The 20,910-nt window shown below is 38.9% G+C and overlaps 1 protein-coding gene across 2 annotated transcripts in view; it reads right to left on the bottom strand.

Moving 5' to 3' along the window:
- BICD1 (BICD cargo adaptor 1) overlaps positions 1–20,910 on the bottom strand; it is a 214,154-nt gene that overhangs the window by 53,228 nt on the left and 140,016 nt on the right. For both annotated transcript variants that reach the window (XM_080810796.1, XM_080810795.1), the window contains exon 3: positions 3,522–3,674. In XM_080810796.1, the coding sequence (XP_080666922.1) occupies positions 3,522–3,674 (153 nt within the window). The remainder of the gene's footprint in view (positions 1–3,521; positions 3,675–20,910) is intronic.

Raw genomic sequence — 20,910 nt, 5'->3', positions numbered from 1 at the left:
CCCAAAAAGTGGAGGCACCAAGAAACAGGAATGAGAAGACACTTAAAAACTGGTATCTGGGGCCACCTGGTGGTTCAGTCAGTTAAGCATCTGACTCTTGGTCATGAGTTCAAGCCTCTAATTGGGCTCCATTAAAAAAAAAATGCCTGACATTTTTAAGATAGCATCAAAGTACTTACCATTACAAAAATCAGTACTTTGGTGCAATTCCTTCTAGCAACTTCATAGTTTAGTAACTTTTTTTTCTCTTTAACTACATGAGTGTTGGGGGGTAAGTATCATAATCATTGCAGAGTTTAGGAAGTCTCAAGATCTTAATCCAGACCTCTATTGCCACTTCTAACACATAGCTTTTAATATGCAATTACATAGATGGCTATGAGTCTATTAACTGCCTTCCCTCCTGGGACTATACATTCTTTAAGACAGTGACCATATCTTTTGTCCTCAAAAAAAGTACATGGACTCATAGAAATATACTCTTGAAACACTGGTTAAATGAAATCAAACTGAATTGAATATGTTCCCTAGGTCTCTTATGATATTATTTCCTGATATAGAAACATATCCCTGGAGGAAATGTTCTTCATAATATCAGTGTGGTTGAATTATTAATTTTAACAAGTGTTTTCAATGGTTAGATAACTACTGAGTGCCTTAGTTCAGTACGTGAGATACTAGGGACATAGGACTTACTTTTTGTCCCCCACCTCCCACAAGTACATCTCTAGAAATGGAAGCTAACATAATCTCCTGCCCTGGTAGGTAACACTGGGGCCAGACAAATTTTCCTGTTAACCCTGTATTAACCAATACTGAGACTAGGCATAGAACACTTAGCTGCTTGTGGGAAATACTGTTCTAGAAGATGAGACCCAATGAAAACAAGGTAAGACCCAAGTAAAAGACCTTCACTTTGTTGTGCCCCCAACAGACAGTCATTATGTCATAAACTCCACCTATCCCAACCAGTTTCCCACCATCCAAAACCCAGTCCAGACCCTAAAACCCTATGAACAGCCTTTCTTTAAACCTCCCATTTTGAGATATTACTGAGGCTCTGTCAAGGTGGGTCTCTTAGTGGAGAGCTCTAATAAATAGCTTTGCTTCATCAGTGGGTTTTTCTGATGGGGAATTGACAGTCAACTCGACCACTCTTTAGGCTGTTGCTTCTTCCTACACTTCTTTCAGATAATTTGGTTTTCAAAAGTATTGAAGTATAAAATGTATTTATAAGGCTGGGCCTGATTTTATTTTGTACACAGAAACCAGTCAGCACATAGAGATATGTGGCTAAAGTTTTCAGAGTCAACTCTCTGATGTTCTTATAGATTCCATATTTAGGATCACAAATAAAACTTGGTTTGGTTAATTACAATAATCTTCAATTTTAGTTTCCTTTCTAAGCTGAAGAGTGAATATAATATAATTTACCCATTCTTTCAACAGATATTTATTTAATGCCTTCTATGGGCCAGGCAGGCTCTGTTCTTGATGTTATATTATAGTTGAGGGGGATGGAAAATAAATAAACTAACCTATAGGAACTACATAGGGAATAAGAAGTGCTATTTAAACAACAGTCACTTAGCAAATAGTAAATAGCTAAGCATTTTTTAATGTTAGTAGCTTGGCTACTCAAGAGAAATGTCCACCCAGACGGCAGAAGTAGATTTTGTGTAGGGAGCTTCAGTACAAAGAACATTCAGAGCAGTTTTGAGACTGAAAGCTAGCATTGTCATCTCTTTGAAAAACAAAAACAAAAAAAAATTGTGGCATTTGTACATAAAATATTTTACTGAACATTTCACTAATTAGAAACGGAGTATATGATGGATTCTAACTCCTGTCAATAAAGGCCAACAGTAGGGAAAAAACCCAAAAAACAAAACCCAGGATTTTCTTCACTGGGAGAGACTTGTACAGGGCATCCATTTGTCAGGAAATAAGCCAGAATGGCCCTTTGTGGAGGAAATAATTTCAAGTTAATTAATTAGACACTTAATTGGGAAAATTATAATATTGCATCTAGAAAATAAAATTAAAGAGATGTATACATTTTCCCATTTGTTTGTTTTGTTTTGTTTCAAACTTCTGAGGTAAGCCTTTGATTTCCATATTTCAATGACTGGTGTAAGGGCAGGGGTAAACCATAAACAGTAATCAGCCAGGCTAATAGTACAAATTCCCACAGAAACGGCCTCTGGGTTAATGAATACACACAGGATACCTTGGCAGACTTTCAAAAATACCTAATACTGGCCTAAATTAACCTCCTGAGTAAATTAGTCTACCACATGCAGGGATGGGAGACTACAGCCTCCTGTCTGTGCAGAGAGCAGAGAGGATTTGTAGGAATTGGGAATAATGACCTCTTTAAATATGTGAACTGCAAGTACATTTGCTTCAAATCCTCTGCAACCAGGGTTGCTGGTAACCAAAAACAAAACAAAAACCTTCTTTAGAAGTTCTGAGCATACTTGAAAAATTCTCAGTATGATTTTCTTCACCGTGAGCTCATTGACCCCAGCCAAGCTGAGACCCGGGATGTTTACAATACCATCAAGCCTCAGTACACAAACACACAGTGAGTCGGTGCCTAAAAGGGAATGACTGAGGTAAAACCAGACGGGACATCCTGGTAAACCTTTCTAAGGGTCTAAAACCACCCGTGGGACTCCCGGGCAGGGCAGACATCTTGTTCCCCAAACACTCCAAAGCTGGAGGAAGTGGCAGTGATCAGAAATCAAATTTCAGTTGTGTCAATACATGCATTTTGTTTTCCCTTCTGGATTCTCTCTTTCTCTTCTTAACCCTTGTATCTGTCAAAACCAAAAATAGTTTTGTATAGAGATATGAGCTTTGGAAGGGAGTAGAAGTAGATGCATACATTTGGGCTGGCCTCTAAGTTTACCTACTAATTTACATACTTTTGTTACTTACTGTAACAAACCACAATGCAAACCAATCAGGAAAATAAAGCAATTAAGCTGCCAAACCATCACTACCAAAAAAAATTATTGAAGTGTAGACATGCAATGTTTTTGGTTACATTATTGCTGAAAAAAATATATTATCTTTCTCTTATAATTTTATTCTTATTTATTTGTATTTCATAATTCCTTTCCAAGTATGATTTAAAAGCGATTTACAGAAAGAGAGAGAGAGGGAGACAGACAGACAGACAGAGAGAAGGGATTCCTTTTAATGAGAAGTTGTCAGGTTAAATGGATTATAATACATTCCACTTCCACCTAAAATATGTTAACACAGAGCTAAAGGATCAACTAAGATTCTGCATCTTATCCAATAAAACTTTATTGTAAATCATCCTTCCAGGCTTGCCTTTTAAATGTCAGCTGAAATAGGAGGGGTGGGAAATTTCAGCACATACATATTGTAGGAAGATTAAGACGAATTTTGACACATTCCTTTCTGAGAAATAAAAAGAAGATTTAACCTTAGTGGTCAGAAGATGTGGCTCCAACTGGAGTGTAGCCAAAAAATTTCTTGAACCTTACCTGGTTCTGCTTTAATGTGGACACGAGTTTCTGCAATGTGATATTTTCTTCTTCCAGCTCAGTGTAGTCCTGAAGGAGGCGGGCCTCTCGGAATTTGTATTCTCGGATTTCATCCTTCATCCGTATTCTCTGTAGCTCCACCATCTCATTGTTCTGAAACAATAGAAGAAACAGTCAATATAAAACTTTGTTATTCTAGAGTTAATAATGTACAGATCTCTTGGTGGTTAAAGATAATAAAACACCTCATAGAATGGAAGTCAGGACCACCTTCTTTTGAATGGCAATGTAGTGACATCTGTCAAAACTTTTTAAAGCACATACATGACACCCAGCAATTCTACATCTAAAAATCACTCTAAAGTATATTTTCATAGAGGTAAATAAAAGAGAAAAATAAATCCTGTATATTTACACAAAGAATTGGAAACAGTCTAAATGTTTGCTATCAGGGAAACAATGAAATAGTCATGCATCCATTGAATTGAGCATTATAAAATTATGTGGAAAAATGAGGAGTTTTATGTATTAAAAGAGAAATATAGCTACAGCATATTACGAAATATAAAAGAAAATTGTAGATTAGTATGCAGATAGTACCAACTTTCCATACTCCGGAGGGTGTGGGGGAGTGTCCAACCACAAGTTCCCCAATAAACCACATGGTCTGACCTGCCTTTGTTCAGCCCTTGGTCACTCGCTTCAGCCTCCGTAGCTTTCCTTGTGCTCCCCGACCTCACTGGACTTGCCAGCTCACTGCTGCCTTGAGGCTTTGCACTTTGCACTTCCCCTCCCAGAACTCCCTGCCTCCTGATCAGGGGTTCGTAACCTCATTTGCATGATGGCATTCTTTGACAACATGGTGAAGGTGATGAGGATCTTGTCAGGATAGTATTTTAAAGGGAAGTGAAAGGGTTCAGAGCATGTCACCCCGAAATATGCCCCTTTGACTTACTGATTATTTTGAGCTTCAGGCCCTTGGGAAATAGGAGATGCAGGAAAGGCTCTCTGCCCTCCTCCTTTCTACCTAAAAGCAGGACACAAAATTGCCCCTAAAAAAGGTGCTCTCCCTGTACCAGAAGAGAAGAATGATCTTAGCACCAGACACTGGGAGTTGGCACCAAAATGCACTTGTACAAACAAACATATTAAAATAACCTTGGTCTAGGGGATGCCTGGGTGGCTCAGTGGGTTAAGCCTCTGCCTTCGGCTTGGGTCATGATCCCAGGGTCCTGGGATCGAGCCCCGCATTCGGCTCTCTGCTTAGCAGGGAGCCTGCTTCCTCCTCTCTCTCTCTCTCTGCCTACCTCTCTGCCTACTTGTGATCTCTGTCTGTCAAATAAATAAACAAAATCTTAAAAACAAAACAAAACAAAAAAAACACCTTGGTCTTCCATTAGTTTCTCCATACATTTCCTAGCCACTGTCCTACAACTTATAGCCCCTAGCCTAATTTATCATATTTTGTCACATCCCCACAACTCATCATTCTTTGTGTAAAAAAGGCATAAAAGTTTTGGGGCCTAACGATTTCTTTGGGTCCTTATTTTCCTGCTAAAGACTCCTGTGTACACATAAAACAATTAAATACATTTGTATGCCTTCTTCTTGTTTATCTGTCTTATCTCAGTTTAATTCTTTGGCCCAGCCAAATTTTCCTCACTTGTAGCGTAAAAGACAGGATTACAAAGGAAAGGATACCGATTCTATTAGAATTAAGTTAATACAATATTTAAAAATTCTGATATGGTAATCAGGTAGTTTATCATAGTAATGGTCCTAAATTAATCACACTTCCCTGTGGAGTCTCCTCTCAAACTGACTCTGAGGAGGCCTCTGACTTGCTGTGACCCACAGAAGGCGGTAGAAGTGAGGGAGGACTTTTGAGCCTCGGCCTCAAGAGGCCTGGCCACCCTGGCTCTCTTGGAGCACTGCCATGGAATGATGAAGCCAGGCCTGCCTGCTGGAGCCACATGGCCCAGCCCAGAGTCAGCACCAGCAGCTGATGGGAGTGAAGCTTGATGGGCTGTTTGGCTCAGTTGAGAGCCCAGTGACAGAAGCCATGGGAGTGACCCCAGGCAAGTCCATAAGAACTGCCCAGCTGAGTACAACCCAAATGACCGGTCCACAGAATCATGGGGTATTGTATGAAGGCTCTGTGTGTTCGCTGATTACGTAGGAGTACATAACCAATACTGTAACTATGTGTGCTTCTTGATTTACACAATGTATTGATCAGATTTAGTGGCAGATCTAAGAAATACGGTAATTTCAAAGCAACGACGGTATTTCAAAATACCTGCAAGAACTGAGATGTGGTATGAAGGGTTAAGCCTCTGCCTTCGGCTCAGGTCATGATCTCAGGGTCCTGGGATCGAGCCCCACATCGGGCTCTCTGCTCAGCAGGGAGCTTGCTTCTCCCCCTCTCTCTGCCTGCCTCTCTGCCTACTTGTGATCTCTCTCTCTGTGTCAAATAAATAAATAAAATCTTTAAAAAAAAAAAAAATACTGATCACAAAGTCACAGGCGATGCTAATACTGCTGAGGTATTCAAATAGGATACATTCCAATGGAAGAAAATGTTAAATTTCAGTCAGCATAGCAAAAACAGAAATGGAATTATTTTTCCCAACCAAGCATTCCACCATGTTTCCTGAATTCTATCCACAGACTCTTAGGACCCAGGTCAAAAAACTCTTCTGCTTCTACTTGTCATTTAGATCTCAACTCAAAAGTCATCTCCTTAGAGTGGCCTTCCCTGAACAGCTGAGACAGCTCCCTCGCCTTCACCCTACATGATTTACTTTATATCTCAGCATTTAGCATATGGTAGATACTAAAAAAATCACCGTTGAGAGAACAGCACTAACCATTACTTGAAACCATTTATCTACCTTATTTGCATTTATTAAATTTCCCACTTGATTTGAACATAATGAACCTTTTGTGTATTGTTAATCAATGTGTCCCTAATACCTGGCAAATTACAAGAATACAAATGGTTAACACAAAATTTAAAGAAGAATACGATTGCTGGGATGATGGCTTTTGTCTTGTATTGTTTTAGAGTGGAGAACAAAGGGAGAATAACACAGTTTGAAATAAAACATACCTAGATCTATGAAATAACTAGACCTGTTATAATTCTTCTTCACAACATAGTCCAGCAACGGAGGCAGAAATGTTACTTTATTCCCTAGTCCTTGGATAATACTTTGAGCATATGTGTCCAATAAATGAAAAGAATGAAAAAGAGAGTTTGGTATAAAGCCAAATTACAACCTTTCATTAAATTCTTTTATTTTGCAGAAACATGAAACCTTAATATAATTTTTTTTATTTCTTGAAAAACTTACCATTAACTACATGATATGTATTTATTTAGTTTTCTGTATTTACCTGCAGAAAGATATGAAGAAACCCGACAAACTGGATGCCAGCCATTGATACAAAATTATAAAGAAAAATGTTAAGATACAAGAGATTCTATAAAATGTGAATGTATACACTGTAAAAAATGTAATGACCAGAAGCCTAGCTTGCACACACTGAGAATTAACCATAAAATCCTATATAGTGAGACAGTAAATGTCAAACAGATTTAAGGCCACAGCAAAGCTAACGAGGATCACTAACAAATAGGTCATAACAGAGCTAAGGAAAACTCCTGGTGCTAATTAAGGAAAAGCGAGAGCGTAGCTGAGAGACGGTTAAGTTGAAAGACTAGCTAACAACGAAACAGACGTAAGACCCAAAGGAAGAAAACCCGTCTTGCGAATTTTGCTAGAAGTCCTTGTTTTTTGAACTGCCAAAGATTCTACTCTATGGCAATGTTCTTTGCTTCCATAAAAAATTTTAAAGATTACTCTTGTTGTTTTTTGTGCCACTCATCATCATAAATTTATCTATGACAACTTCTTCTTCCTGGGATAAGATGGTGCTGAGCTCTACTAAAAACCCCCATGAAGAATAATGGGAGTGAGAAAAATAAAGCAGGCAAGAAAGGGGAGAAAAAGGTACAACCAGGGAATGCTTTAGCCTTTCACCTCCAGAGCCCTGGGCTCCAGCTCCTCCTCAGGAAGATCAGATGAACCTGAAACGTTTGGGGCAGGCTATCCTCATTGTTTGCGCTAGCAGCGTTCTTAGTTTTAATTGCTATTTAAAGGATTTCTTTGTGTGGAAATAATAAATTCTATTATTGGCAAGAAAGAAATATAAACATCTGTTACCACACAAAAGTAATGTATAAAAAAGAATGCCTCCCAGTTCTATAGCTTAGTCCTTTATAAATTAATTATATTTATTGTCACATTAGGTCTTAATAATAGCTTGTGCAAGATGGGCGACAGACCCTCTAGTTTACTTATCTGTAAAATGAGGACCCTAATACTTAACATTTTGTGGTAATTGTGAGGATTTGATGATGTCACACGGGGACAGGAGCAGAGATGCCCGACACACAGATAATTTACCATAACAGAACAGAACAAGTGCTGTTAGAGGTTCATACCACAAGGCTGAGCAATCAGTTACTCCTGGATGAGTCAGCAAAAGCTTTACAAAGGAAGTTACATTTGAGCAGAACCTTGAAGGACAAGGGGAGTTAACATAATCGATAAGGAGGACAGACTTTCCAGTCAGAAGTAAACTTCTGAAACAAAAGCAGAGTCATATTTGTATTGAGGGCAGTATTAAAATACCCAATAGTCAAATTGGGCATTTCCTTGGGGGATCAGCAAAGGGCACTAACAGAGAGACAGTAAGAGAGATTTAAAAAATCTAGAAAATAGCCTATTTTCAGCTTATGTCTAAGTTCCACATTATTCCATACAATAAAATTAAATTAATTACAGATTAATGTTGTTAGTCTATGGGGTAGGAAAAGAAACAAGATGTTTTTAGTGCTTAGAACCTTTAAAGTTCTTAACTGGGGATTCCTGGGTGGTTGAGGTCATGATCCCAGGGTCCTGGGATAGAGCCCCACAGCTCCTGAGCTCCTGCTCAGCGGGAAACCTGCTTCTCCCTCTCCCACTCCCCCTGCTTGTGTTCCCTCTCTCGCTGTGTCTCTCTCTGTCAAATAAATAAATAAATAAAATCTTTGAAGTTCTTAACTGTGCTGTGGTTTAGAAAATAGTGCAGTTTGGTGTTGTTGGAACAAAGTAACTTGAGACAATTTTGCAGGAAATTCAATGTTAAAATAATTTGGAGAACCATCAAAGTCTTTCACACAAAGCAGCCATGTGATCAGATCTATGCTTTGGCAAGTGACCCTGCTGAGAGCAGGGAAGGGTGGGCTGTAAGAAGAAAGCGCCACAGAAAATGGGCTGAGCAGCCGTTCCAAAAGCCCACAGTGAGGGAGACAGGGAATGCTGAAGGACATTGCAGTTAGAATGCCTGACTTAAGAATTGAAGAGGGAGGGAGAGGGGGGTGGGGTTATGGACATTGGGGAGGGTATGTGCTATGGTGAGTGCTGTGAAGTGTGTAAACCTGGCGATTCACAGACCTGTACCCCTGGGGATAAAAATACATTATATGTTTATAAAAAATAATAATAATAAATAAAAATTAAAAAAAAGAACTGAAGAAAAAAACAAAGAGTAAGGATAAAAGTACCTAAACCAAGCTGTAAGAAGAAAAGACATCTACAATAAAGTGAATGCAAGGGTTAGTGATGTGGCTTATAAACAATATAAGTAGCATTAATTTGGATAGTCAAAGTGGGAACTTCTGATCTGTGAGTGGAGTAAAGGAAGACAGCTGCACTGGTCCAAGGGGAGGACGCTGGAGAGGGGAGTAGACAGGGTATTTCTTCTCTCCCAGAGAATTGCCACTGCCAGGCAGTTTGCTTATTTTATTTTTCTTCACTTGGCCAAAAATGAACACTTCTCTTGTTGGTGAGAGGAGTGAACCATTGTTCTATTTGCCTCTCCCCAGCCAAGAATTCTCTGCCCTGGGGCCAAGAATGCATGGCTTAGGGTAGTTTAGGGGTGTGGGACAGAGAGGGAAAGGAGTGACACTTTAACCCAAGGGAATCTGCTGATATTGCTGCTTGCACTGCCCAAACTCTCCATGCCCTAGGACAAGCACACACTTCATCTGAGGACACCACGAGCGCAAGGCTCTGAGTTCCTCTTTTGCAAGGAAAGGAGAAGGATGAAGCTCATGGATGACAGATCCATGGGACAGGTCCTGACCCCTCAGTTCCTCAACCTCAGCTCGGGTGATCTATCCTTCTATCCAACTCTGTGATGTTGTCACCGATAATCATACTGCCTAGTCTTCCAAATCATCTCCAGTTCTCCTAACCCAGCCACTCTTCCACCTTTGACCACCAGTTTGCTCATTATCTATGACCTTGGGTCTTCAATTTCCTCCTCATCCAGCTTCAATCCCACTGTTGTCACACACTGTCTTACAAACACATTTAACTCCCTTGCATCCGTCTCTCTTGATCATAAAGCCCAACTGTGCCTTGCATGCCCAAAGCTAAACATGCTCAAAGCTAAACTCCAACACTTACTAACCTTGGTGAAGTTGATTTACTTCTCCCTGTCTCCTTCTTTTCCTGTAGGGGGAACCACTTCTGGAGGATTGCTTTGTAGATTCAAATGGTGTCTGGTAGGAGGAATCAATTAAAAAACCAAAAAAGTCCTGACTCTCTCAAATTCAAACAGGCTTTAAACATTAGTGTCCACACTCTGTGTCCACAATGTAGTTAAGTTTCCTGCTTCTCTCTTTTCCTTTGATCAGTTTATCCTTCCCTCCTAAGAATCTTGCCTCACATTTCCTTGGTGGTGGTAGTATGGGGAGAAGGGAAGAGAAGAAAGAAGGTATAGCTCCTATTCCCATTCTCATCTTTATTAATTTCTTCCAATCTACTCTACACAGTTTAAAGATAATAAATACTGCCTTAAAACAAGCAAACCTTGACCTTTCTATCTGTATTTCTTTTTCTATACCCATGAGCATTCTCAGATCATGTTTGTCTTCAGTCCATTCTGACGAACACTGAATCTGCTCTTGTCAAAGTCATCAATGATTTGCATGTTGCCACTGAATTCAGCACCTGTGTTTTCCTTTAACTCCATGTCTTCAACAGCATTTACCCCTCGCTCCTTTTTGAAACACGTTCTCACCGGTTGCTTGGTTGCAGTCCCTTCTGACTTGCTCCCCATCCTTCTCTGCTCAACCTCTAAATGTTGACTATTCTAAATCGAAACTGAGCCCCTCCCTTTTTGTCTACTCACTCCCTAAAGGAAACCTTGTCCAAGTCTTCGGCTTTCAATATACTGCCAATATGTTAATGATTGTCAAATCCTGACCAGGGTTAACAGAACCCCATTTGCCTTGACCCTGCCTCCCTTAAAGAGCTCATCATCTCTCTCCCTACTCACCCATGAGACTCCCTTCCCTGGCCTTTTGGTTTCTTAACCACCTCAAGCGGGGTCCGGTTTTAGAGTGTTGCATTTTCAATTCCCTTCTCCTTGTTCACATTGCTTATTGCTTCATTAGGATCTCAACCTAAATGCCATCTCTGTAAGAAGCTTTCCCTGATCATTCAATCTAAAGTTGCCACCCAGTCATGCTCACATTACCCTGTGTTAATGGTTTGAAAAGTGTTTATCACTACCTGTTTGCTTATTGGCTATTTCCTCTTCCCCCACTAGATGTAAGAGCCATGAGAACAGGGGCTTTGTGAGGAACTGTTCACCACAGTGCTCCAGGATCCAGGTGGGCATATCACTCATGGTATTTGTATCCGAGAGCTCAACTTATCACTTCCGACCTGGATAGGATTAGTGGTAGCATGATGGAAAGCTGGGGAAATCTTTTTTAGGGATGAGCATATTTTATACTTGTAAGTTCATAGGTTGAAAAAAAACCCAAAACATACCTATAAAGCAGGTCCCACGTAAAATTCTCTAGAGTTGAAAAGGCTTTTTTGGTGATACCCACTCCATGTATATTTATACTTTATTCCATCTCCAGAAATTTTCACTAAGAAAAGATTTCATAAACTCAATTACTATAGGTAATTACTGATACGACTTGTGATGTTATCTCTTATAAGAATGGGTACCAATTCATGAGGGACAGAACAACACAACTACTGATAGACACAGAAAGATCTTAATCCAAAATCACAATAAGGCAAATCCTATTGTTCTATCAGGCGGTAATGTGGACTTCACAAGTCTTCAGGAGAGCTATCAATGAAGAAAACATAATATCCAGAGCACCAAAGAGTCAGCATCTTCAAATGCATTCCAGACTTAATAAATAGGAAAAACAACTAAGGCAAGTTTGAAACGTAGCTTACAACAAACATGCTGAAGAAGAAAAGGGAAATATAAGGAGATTTGTCATGGCTGAGAAAGAGTAACAGAGGAGAGAATTATAATTTCAAGACAGCATTTCCCACAGTGAATTCCAAAGTAGGCTAGCTCTACATAGGGTTACTAGGAGTCATTCAAACTTTGTTTTCCTTTCTTTTCTTTCCTTTTCCTCTCCTCTTTCTTTCTTTCTTTCTCTTTCTTTCCCCTCCCCCCTTCTTTCATCTCAGAGACCTTCATTTGCTAGTGTTCTTTGAGACTTTGCAAGAGCAAGACATGGTATGCAGCCTTTCCTAAATTTATTTGACCACAAGACTTCTGCCTTTTAAAGAAACATTTTGAACAACCCACAGACCAAATCATTGAAAAATGTTACTCTGAGACTGTAGAAAATGAATAGTATCTGCACAGCTGAATGGGATAAACCACTAAGTTCCTTATCCCTTGGGACTGCCAAGGGCTGAATGGACCATAAGATTTAAATAACGGCATAAAATTAGAAGTAGAGAAGTAGATGGATATTAAAAAAGGGTAAGACAAGATGATCAAGTCCTGACTGGCCATGAATGAGTGAGTATACAAGAGTGACAAAGCCTGCAATACTGGGGTGTCACGGACAAAGGAAAGGTGGAGGAACGGATCCGAGGGATGCCTGGAATACAGGAGAGGAGATCGTCTGCTCTTCTGGGAGGGCTTCCTGGACAGGTGGGTGCAAGCTCCCCTCTCTGAAGCCGAGGGAGGAGGCTGGTGCCCTTTCTCTCCTCCAGTCCTCATCATAAACTAACTTCAATAAGCAACAAAGAGCCAACAGTGGCAGCCTAAACCACTTACACCAAACCCTCTGCCCCACCCCCACCGTGCTCTACAGGTGCTGCTTTTCTTGGGCAAGTGTACCTGAGAACAAATGCAATGGGCCCCTCCCACAGAAGACCAGCACAAACCACCTCCACATACCACGTCTATTGACCATAGAGTGCTGCAAAGCTTCAGCTCTAGTGGAAATAGCAACAGGTCTCTTTTAACAAGTAGACCAGAGCACACCTAGTTAAAAACTTACCATTTGAAGTCAAAAGAAAGCCAGAGTAGCAATACTTACATCAGACAAACTAGAGTTTACACCAAAGACTGTAACAAGATTTGAGGAAGGACACTATATCATAATAAAGGAGACTATCCAATAACATCTAACAATTGAAGTATTTATGCCCCCAACAAGAGGACTGATATATAAAACAATACCAAGCATAAAGGAAATAATCAAGAGTAATGCAATAATAGTAGGGAACTTTAACACCCCACTTACATAAATGGACAGATCATCTAAGCAGAAAATCAACAAGGAAACCATGGCTTTGAATAACACACCGCACCAGATGGATTTAACAGATATACACAGAACATTTCATCCTAAAGCAGCAGAATACACATTTTTTTTTAAAGATTTTTATTTATTCATTTGACAGAGAGAGAGATCACAAGTAGGCAGAGAGGCAGGCAGAGAGGGAGGGGGACTCAGACTCCCTGCTGAGCAGAGAGCCCAACGTGGGGCTCAATCCCAGGACTCTGAGATCACGACCAGAGCCGAAGGCTGAGGCTTAACCCACTGAGCCACCCAGGTGCCCCCCAGAATACACACTCTTTCCAAAAGCACGTGAGACATCCTCCAGGAAAGGTCACAGTCTAGGTCACAGGTCAGGCTCAACAAGTACAGAGATTGATCATACCATGTGTAATTTCACATGCATAGTTCACAATGCTATGAACTTGAAGTTAACCACAAGAAAAAATTTGGAAAGACCACAGATACATGGAGGTTAAACAACATGCTACTAAGAACGAATGGGTTACCAGAAAATAAAAGAATAAGTAAAAAATATATGGAAACAAATTATAATGAAAACACAACGGTCCAAAACCTTTAGGATGCAAGTGCACCTGGATGGCTCAGTCGGTTAAGTGTCTGACTCTTGATTTTGGCTCAGGTCATGATCTCAAAGTCGTGAGATCAAGCCCCATGTCTGGCTCTGTGCTGAACATGGAGCCTGTCTAGGTTTCTCTCTCTCCATCTCCCTCAGCCTCTTTGTTCTTTCTTGCTCTCTCTCTCTCTCTCTCTCTCTCTAAAATAAATAAATAAATCTTAAAAAAAAATCTTGGGGGATGCAGCAACAATGGTCATAGAAGCGAAGTATACAGCAATACAGGTCTACCTCAAGAAGCAAAAGAAATCTCAAATAAACAACCTAACCTTATACCCAAAGAATCTAGAAAAAGAACAACAATGAAGCCAGAAGCCAGCAGAAGAAAGGAAATAATAAAGATTAGAGCAGAAATAAATGATACAGAAACTTAAAAAACAGAACAGATCAATGAAACCAGGAACTGGTTCTTTGAAAAAACTAATAAAATTAATAAGCCTCTGGCCAGATTTTCCAAAAAGAAAAGAGAAAGGACCTAAATAAATAAAGTCACAAATGAGAGAGGAGAAATAACAACCAACACCACAGAAATACAAACAATTATAAGAAAATAGTATGAAAAATTATATGCCAATGAATTGGACAATTTGGAAGAAATGGATAAATTCCTGGAAACATATAAACTACCAAAACTAAAACAGGAAGAAATAGAAAACTTCAACAGACTAGCAAAGATAGTTAATCAGGAATCAAAAGTCTCCCAGGGGAATACTACCAAACATTTAAAGAAGAGTTAATACCTATTTTTCTCAAACTTTTCCAAAAAATTGAAAAGGAAAAAAAAGACTTTCAAACTCATTCCAAAACCAGACAAAGGGCAAACTAAAAAGAAAATTACAAGCCAATACCCCTGATGAACATGGATGCAAAATTCTCAACAACAAGAAACTGGCAAATCGAATCCAACAGTATATTAAAAGAATCACTCACCATGATCAAGTGTGATTTACTCCTGGGCTGCAAGGATGGTCCAATATTAGCAAATCAATCAACATGATACACCACATGGGGGCACCTAGGTAGCTCAGTTGGTGAAGCATCTGCCTTTGGCTTGGGTCATGATCTCAGGGTCCTGGGATAGAGCCCTGCATCAGGCTCTCCACTCAGTGGGGAGTCTGCTTCTCCCTCATCCTCCTCTCTGTTCTTTCTCTCTCTCAAATAAATAATAAAATTAAATTTAAAAAAAAGAACACTCCTTAAAATGAAAAACAAAAATAAAACATGGTATGCCACATAATAAGGGAGAGGATAAGAACTATGTGATCTCTTCAATAGATGCAGAAAAAAACATTTGACAAAGTACAGCATCCATTCTTGATAAAAACCCTGAACAAAGTAAGGATAGAGGGGAACATACCTCAACATCATAAAGGCCATATGCAAAAAATAACCCCACAGCTAATATCATCCTCAATGGGGAACAACCAAGAGCTTTTCTCTATGGTCAGGAACAAGAGAGGGATGCCCACTCTCACCGTGGTTATTTAACACAGTACTGGAAGTCCTAGCCTCAGCAGTCAGACAACAAAAAGAGATGAAAGGCATCCAACCAGCAAAGAGGAAATTAAATATTCACTATTTGTAGATGACATGATATTATATGTAGAAACCTCAAAAGACTCCACCAAAAAATTGCTAGAACTGATACACAATGTAAAGTCACAGGATACAAAATCAATGTATAGAAATTTGTTGCATTTGTACATACCAATAATGAAGAAGCAGAAAGAGAAATAAAATCAGTCTCATTTACAATTGCACCAAAAAAAACATAAGATACCTAGGAATAAACCCAACCAAAGAGGCAAAAGATTTGTACTCTGAAAACTATAGAACTCTTATGAAAGAAATTGAAGATGACACAAAGAAATGGAAAAACATTCCATACTCATGGATTGGAAGAACAAATATTGTTAAAATGTTTATACTACCCAAAGCAATCTACACATTTAATGCAATCCCTTTAAAAATACCACCACCATTGTTCAGAGTTAGAACAAACAATCATAAAATTTGAATGGAAGCACAAAAGACCCTGAATATCCAAAGGAATCCTGAAAAAGAAAAGCAAAGATGGAGGCATCAAAATTCCAGATTTCAAGTTATATTACAAAGCTATAGTCATCGAGACAGTGTGATACTGGTGTAAAAAGACACATAAATACAGAATAGAATAATACACATAATACAGAATAGAAAACCCAAAAATGGACCCACAACTGTATCTTTGACACATATCAACTAATCTTCGATGAAGTAACAAAGAATATCCAATGGAAAAGATAGTCTCTTCAACAAATGGTGTTGAGAAAATTGTATAGCAACATGCAGAAAAATGAAACTAGACCACTTGCTTACACCATACACACAAAAAAATTCAAAATGGATGAAAGACCTGAATGTGAGACAGGAAACCATCAAAATCCTAGAGGAGAACACAGGCAGCAACCTCTTTGATCTCGGCTGTAGCAACTTTTTACTTGACACATTGCTGGATGCCAGGGAAACGAAAGCAAAAATGAACTATTGTGACTTCATCAAGATAAAAAAAACTTCTGCAGTGAAGGAAACAATCAACAAAACTAAAAAGCAACCTTCAGAATGGGAGAAGATACTTGCAAATGACATATCTGATAGAAGATTAGTATCCAAAATATATAAAGAACTTATCAAACACCCAAAAAACAAATAATCCAGTTAAAAAATGGACAGAAGACATGAATAGACAGTTTTCCAAGAAGATATACAGATGGCTAAGAGACACATGAAAAGATGCTCAGTATCACTCATCATCAGGGAAATACAAATTAGAACTACAATCAGAGGCCACTTCACACCTGTCAGAATGGCTAAAATGAACAACCCAGGAAACAACAGATGATGGCAAGGATGCGGAGAAAGGGGAACACCCTTACATGTTGGTGGGAATGCAAGCTGGTACAGCCACTCTGGAAAACAGTATAGAGGTTCCACAAAAAGTTAAAACTAGAACTAACTTATGACCCAGCAATTGTACTGCTAGACACTTACCTTAAAGACACAAAAACACTGATTTGAAGGGATACATGCATCCTGACATTTATAGCAGCATTATCAATAGTAGCCAAATTATAGAAAGATCATAAATGTCCATTGACTGTTAAATGGATAAAGATGTGGTGTATATATACAATAGAATATTGTTCATCTATGAAAAAGAATGAAATCTTTTTTTTTTAAGATTTTTTATTTATTTATTGGACAGAGAGCACAAGTAGGCAGAGAGGCAGGTAGAGAGAGAGGGGAGGAAGCAGGCTCCCCACTGAGCAGAGAGCCCGACGTGGGGCTCGATTCCAGGACCCTGAGATCACGACCTGAGCGGAAGGCAGAGGCTTTAACCCACTGAGCCACCCAGGCGCCCCAAAAAAGAATGAAATCTTGACATTTGCAAAGACATGGATGGAACTAGAGTGTATTATGCTAAGCGAAATAAGTCAAAGAAAGACAAATTCCATGTAATTTCACTCATATGTGGAATAAAAAAAAACAACAACAACCCAAACAGATGAACATAGGGGAAAACAAAGAGAAAGGCAAACCATAAAACAAACTCTTAACTATAGATAACAAACTAAGGGTGCCAGAGAGAAGGTGGGCGGGGGATGTATTTATTGGGTGATGGGCATTAGGAGGGCATTTGTGTTGAGCATTGGATGTTGTATATAAGTGATGAATCACTAAATTCTACTCCTAAAACCAATATTATACTATGTTAGCTAACTGGAATTTAAATAAAAACTTCAAACTTAAAAGAGAAGAATAGTAAGCTATAATAAAACCAAGATTCTATAATTCTCACTTTGGGGTGTATATAAATCTTGCTCTGGAGAAAGTGGTACCATGAAGAGTTATTGATGCTAGACTGAATTTGAAGCAACAAAGTCATCTTTCCCATTGGATATCTGCTTCCATTAGAAAGAAGCCAATGATCAACCCATTTCACAAGCAGTTCACATTTCAATGCCTCATTTCAAACATTTATCATAAGCAAAATCTTGACAGCAAAATAAAATGTCTTTTGTTGTAAACATTTGAAATAAATGGCACAAAAGAAGTAATATGTGATTGATTTTCTTATATCCTCTTTATAGTTTTTCCTCATTTTATTTGTATAGAAAGTACATTAAAAGAATTCAGACATTATTCTATTTTTTTTTAAAGATTTTATTTATTTATTTGAGATAGAGAGCAAGAGCAGGTGACAGAGGGAGAAGCAGGTTCCCGCTGAGCAAGGAACCCAATTTGGGGCTTAATCGCAGGATCATGACCTGAGCTGAAGACAGATGCTTAACCGACTCAGCCACCCAGGCGCCCCAGAGGTATTGTTCTAAATTTAAATAGAAAAATGTTTACATTGTATCTTAATTGAGTGGAACATGCGTTTTGCAGGAAAGCTTTTTGTGTAGATTTTTTTGGTATCTCCTTATTTTTTTTTTTTAAAGATTTTATTTATTTGAGAGAGAGAAAGAGCATGAGCAGGAGGGGCAGAGGGAGAGACAATCTGAAGCAGACCCAGCACTGAACATGGAGCCCTACATGGGACTCGATCTCATGACTCTGAGATCAGACCTGAGCTGAAACCAAGAGCTGGCTGCTTAACCAACTATGACACCCAGGCACCCTGCTATCAACTTTATTAAGATACAATTCACATACATGTAATCTACCCATTTAAAATGTACAATTCAGTGGTCCTTAATATAGTCACAGAGTTGAGACCATCACTACAATCAATTTTAGATCGTCTTTTTTACTTCAGAAATAAATCCCGTACCTTTTAGCTACAACCAACCCACCACCACACCCCATCTTTTCCAGCCCTTGGCAACTACGAATCTACTTTCTACTTGCCTCTATTGGACAATTCATATAAATGCAATCATATAATCTGTGTTCTTTCAAGACTGAGTGGAAGATTTTAAATAGTGGGCTACTGCTCATAGAATATCTTTGTTTTTCAAAGTCTACAGACAGCTTTGCTACAGCACAAAACATATTTCACTCTGCATCAGCAAAGCACTCCATTGTGCTGGTATTTATCCAGCATACATCAGGTCTAGTAATTGCAATATTACATTTCACAAGAAAGCATGATCATTTAAACTTCCACCAATGGCTGCAAGTTATTTTTTATCAATAAAATGTGGCTTTGTGACCCTGAATATACTGATCTGTTTTGGAATAAGCTTTTTACACACATAAATATTGGAATCTTTCATCTTTCTACAACCAATTTTGAAATCAGGAAACCATGATCGTTTTCCAAAGTAGTCTATTCACCTCTTGTCTACTTGTTTGATTTTTCTTTTAATTTCTCTTTCTTAAATTTAAAGATATAAAACACCATAATGAATGATGGTATGCCAGTTTTCTGCTAGTAACTCCTTATAACTATAAATATACATGCTGCTTTGATTATACAATTACTGTGATAATTTATTAAACGGAAAAGGGAAATTTAGGTAAGACAATAGATTTGAATCTACATTGTACAATAAACATGAAGGCTGGATTCACAAATATTCCAGAAATAGTTCAATCTTAAGCAATTACCCTTTCACCTCGGCTTCTCCTACTTTCCTGAGATCTTACTGTAAAGAATGATCTAATTAACCAAAGAGATGAATAGCATCAACAGGATCAAAGTCGTTGATTATGATAAGCAATTTTAGTCCCCACTACCAAGGGAACCCACTATATATAGATTGTTTTATTGAAAAGAGATATTGTGAAAGGGAACGAAGTGAACAAAAAAGGAGGTAATGGTGTGCATTAAAGTGATTTTTAAATCATTTTTATTTATCTTTTAAAGATTTATTTATTTATTTTAGAGAGAGAGAATGCATGTGAGCAAGGAGGGAGAGGAGTGGCAGAGGGAGAGAGAATCCTAGCAGGTTTCCCCACTGAGCCTGGAGTTTGATGCAGGTCTAGATCCCATCACCCTGGGATCATGACCTGAACCAAAATCAAGAGTCAGACACTAACTGACTGAGCCCCCCAGGCACACCTGAGAGGCATATATTTTACACAGAGGTGGGTGGTAGAGTAAAAATAGGATTAATCTACATGAGCACGGTGAGACATAAAATGCTCTTCTATAAACTTGTGTCTTGGCTTCCCTGGAAACAAGTATCTTGTGTGTATTTTAGTGGTTCATAAAGCAAACACAAATCACATCCACTGAGATTAAGAAAAGGCCCTGAAGCTATGTCTGGAAGGCTCAGACCTCTCTGTCTGCCTGTGTTTTTCTTCCCCTGATGTACCACACCCTTTAGTTTATCAAAGCCAAGAAGGAGCAGAATAAACCACCCCAGAATGTGCCACTTTGACATGTGGATTACTTGGAGCTGAAGAAAACCAGGAGTCCAGCAGACTCCGGAAGATTTTTTTTTTTTTTTAGGTTTTTTGTTTTGTTTTGTTTTTTGTTTTTTTTAAAACCTCCCTCTGAACTGCCTTAAAGAATTTAGATAGGGGGCCTATCCCTATTACCAGAGAGAACTTTTTATATCAGAAAGAACTATCTGCATGGCATGGCAAACATTTGTTTACCAGACACTGGCTTTTCCCATCTTCCTGTTTATTATCTTCCACCCTCTAAGGTCTCAGGCCCCTACCGGCTTCTCCTTAGCTCAGGACAGGATACAAGCCTCAATTACCTGATTGCTGGGGAGTCTCCTATTTTTTACATGCAAAATTTGTCTCCTATCAATCAGTGTTTTGTCAATGTAGTTATTAGACCAGCCAAAGAACCTAAAAGGGAAGACGGGAAAGGTTTCTGCCCCTACAAAGCCTTACATGAATATACCCTTTGGAACCATGTGAGTCCTTTCAATTATCTGATCCTTGTAAATTGCTGCAACTTTAGTAAAAGCTAGCAGAAACAGAGACCAAGACTAGGAAAGTCGAGGGCAAAAAGAATGAATTCCAGCAACCAGCCAGGAAGACAATACGCAGAGGCTGAGAAGGCACAGCCTTCCTCTCTTGCATCCTGCTCATGGATGGGACAGAGCCGTTCAGTCACTGGAAGGCAGACAACACAA

Source organism: Martes martes, assembly GCF_963455335.1.
Source record: "Martes martes genome assembly, chromosome: 8".
Lineage (NCBI taxonomy): Eukaryota > Metazoa > Chordata > Mammalia > Carnivora > Mustelidae > Martes > Martes martes.
The sequence above is the reverse complement of the archived record's forward strand: the minus strand, read 5'-3'. Positions and strand labels throughout refer to the sequence as shown.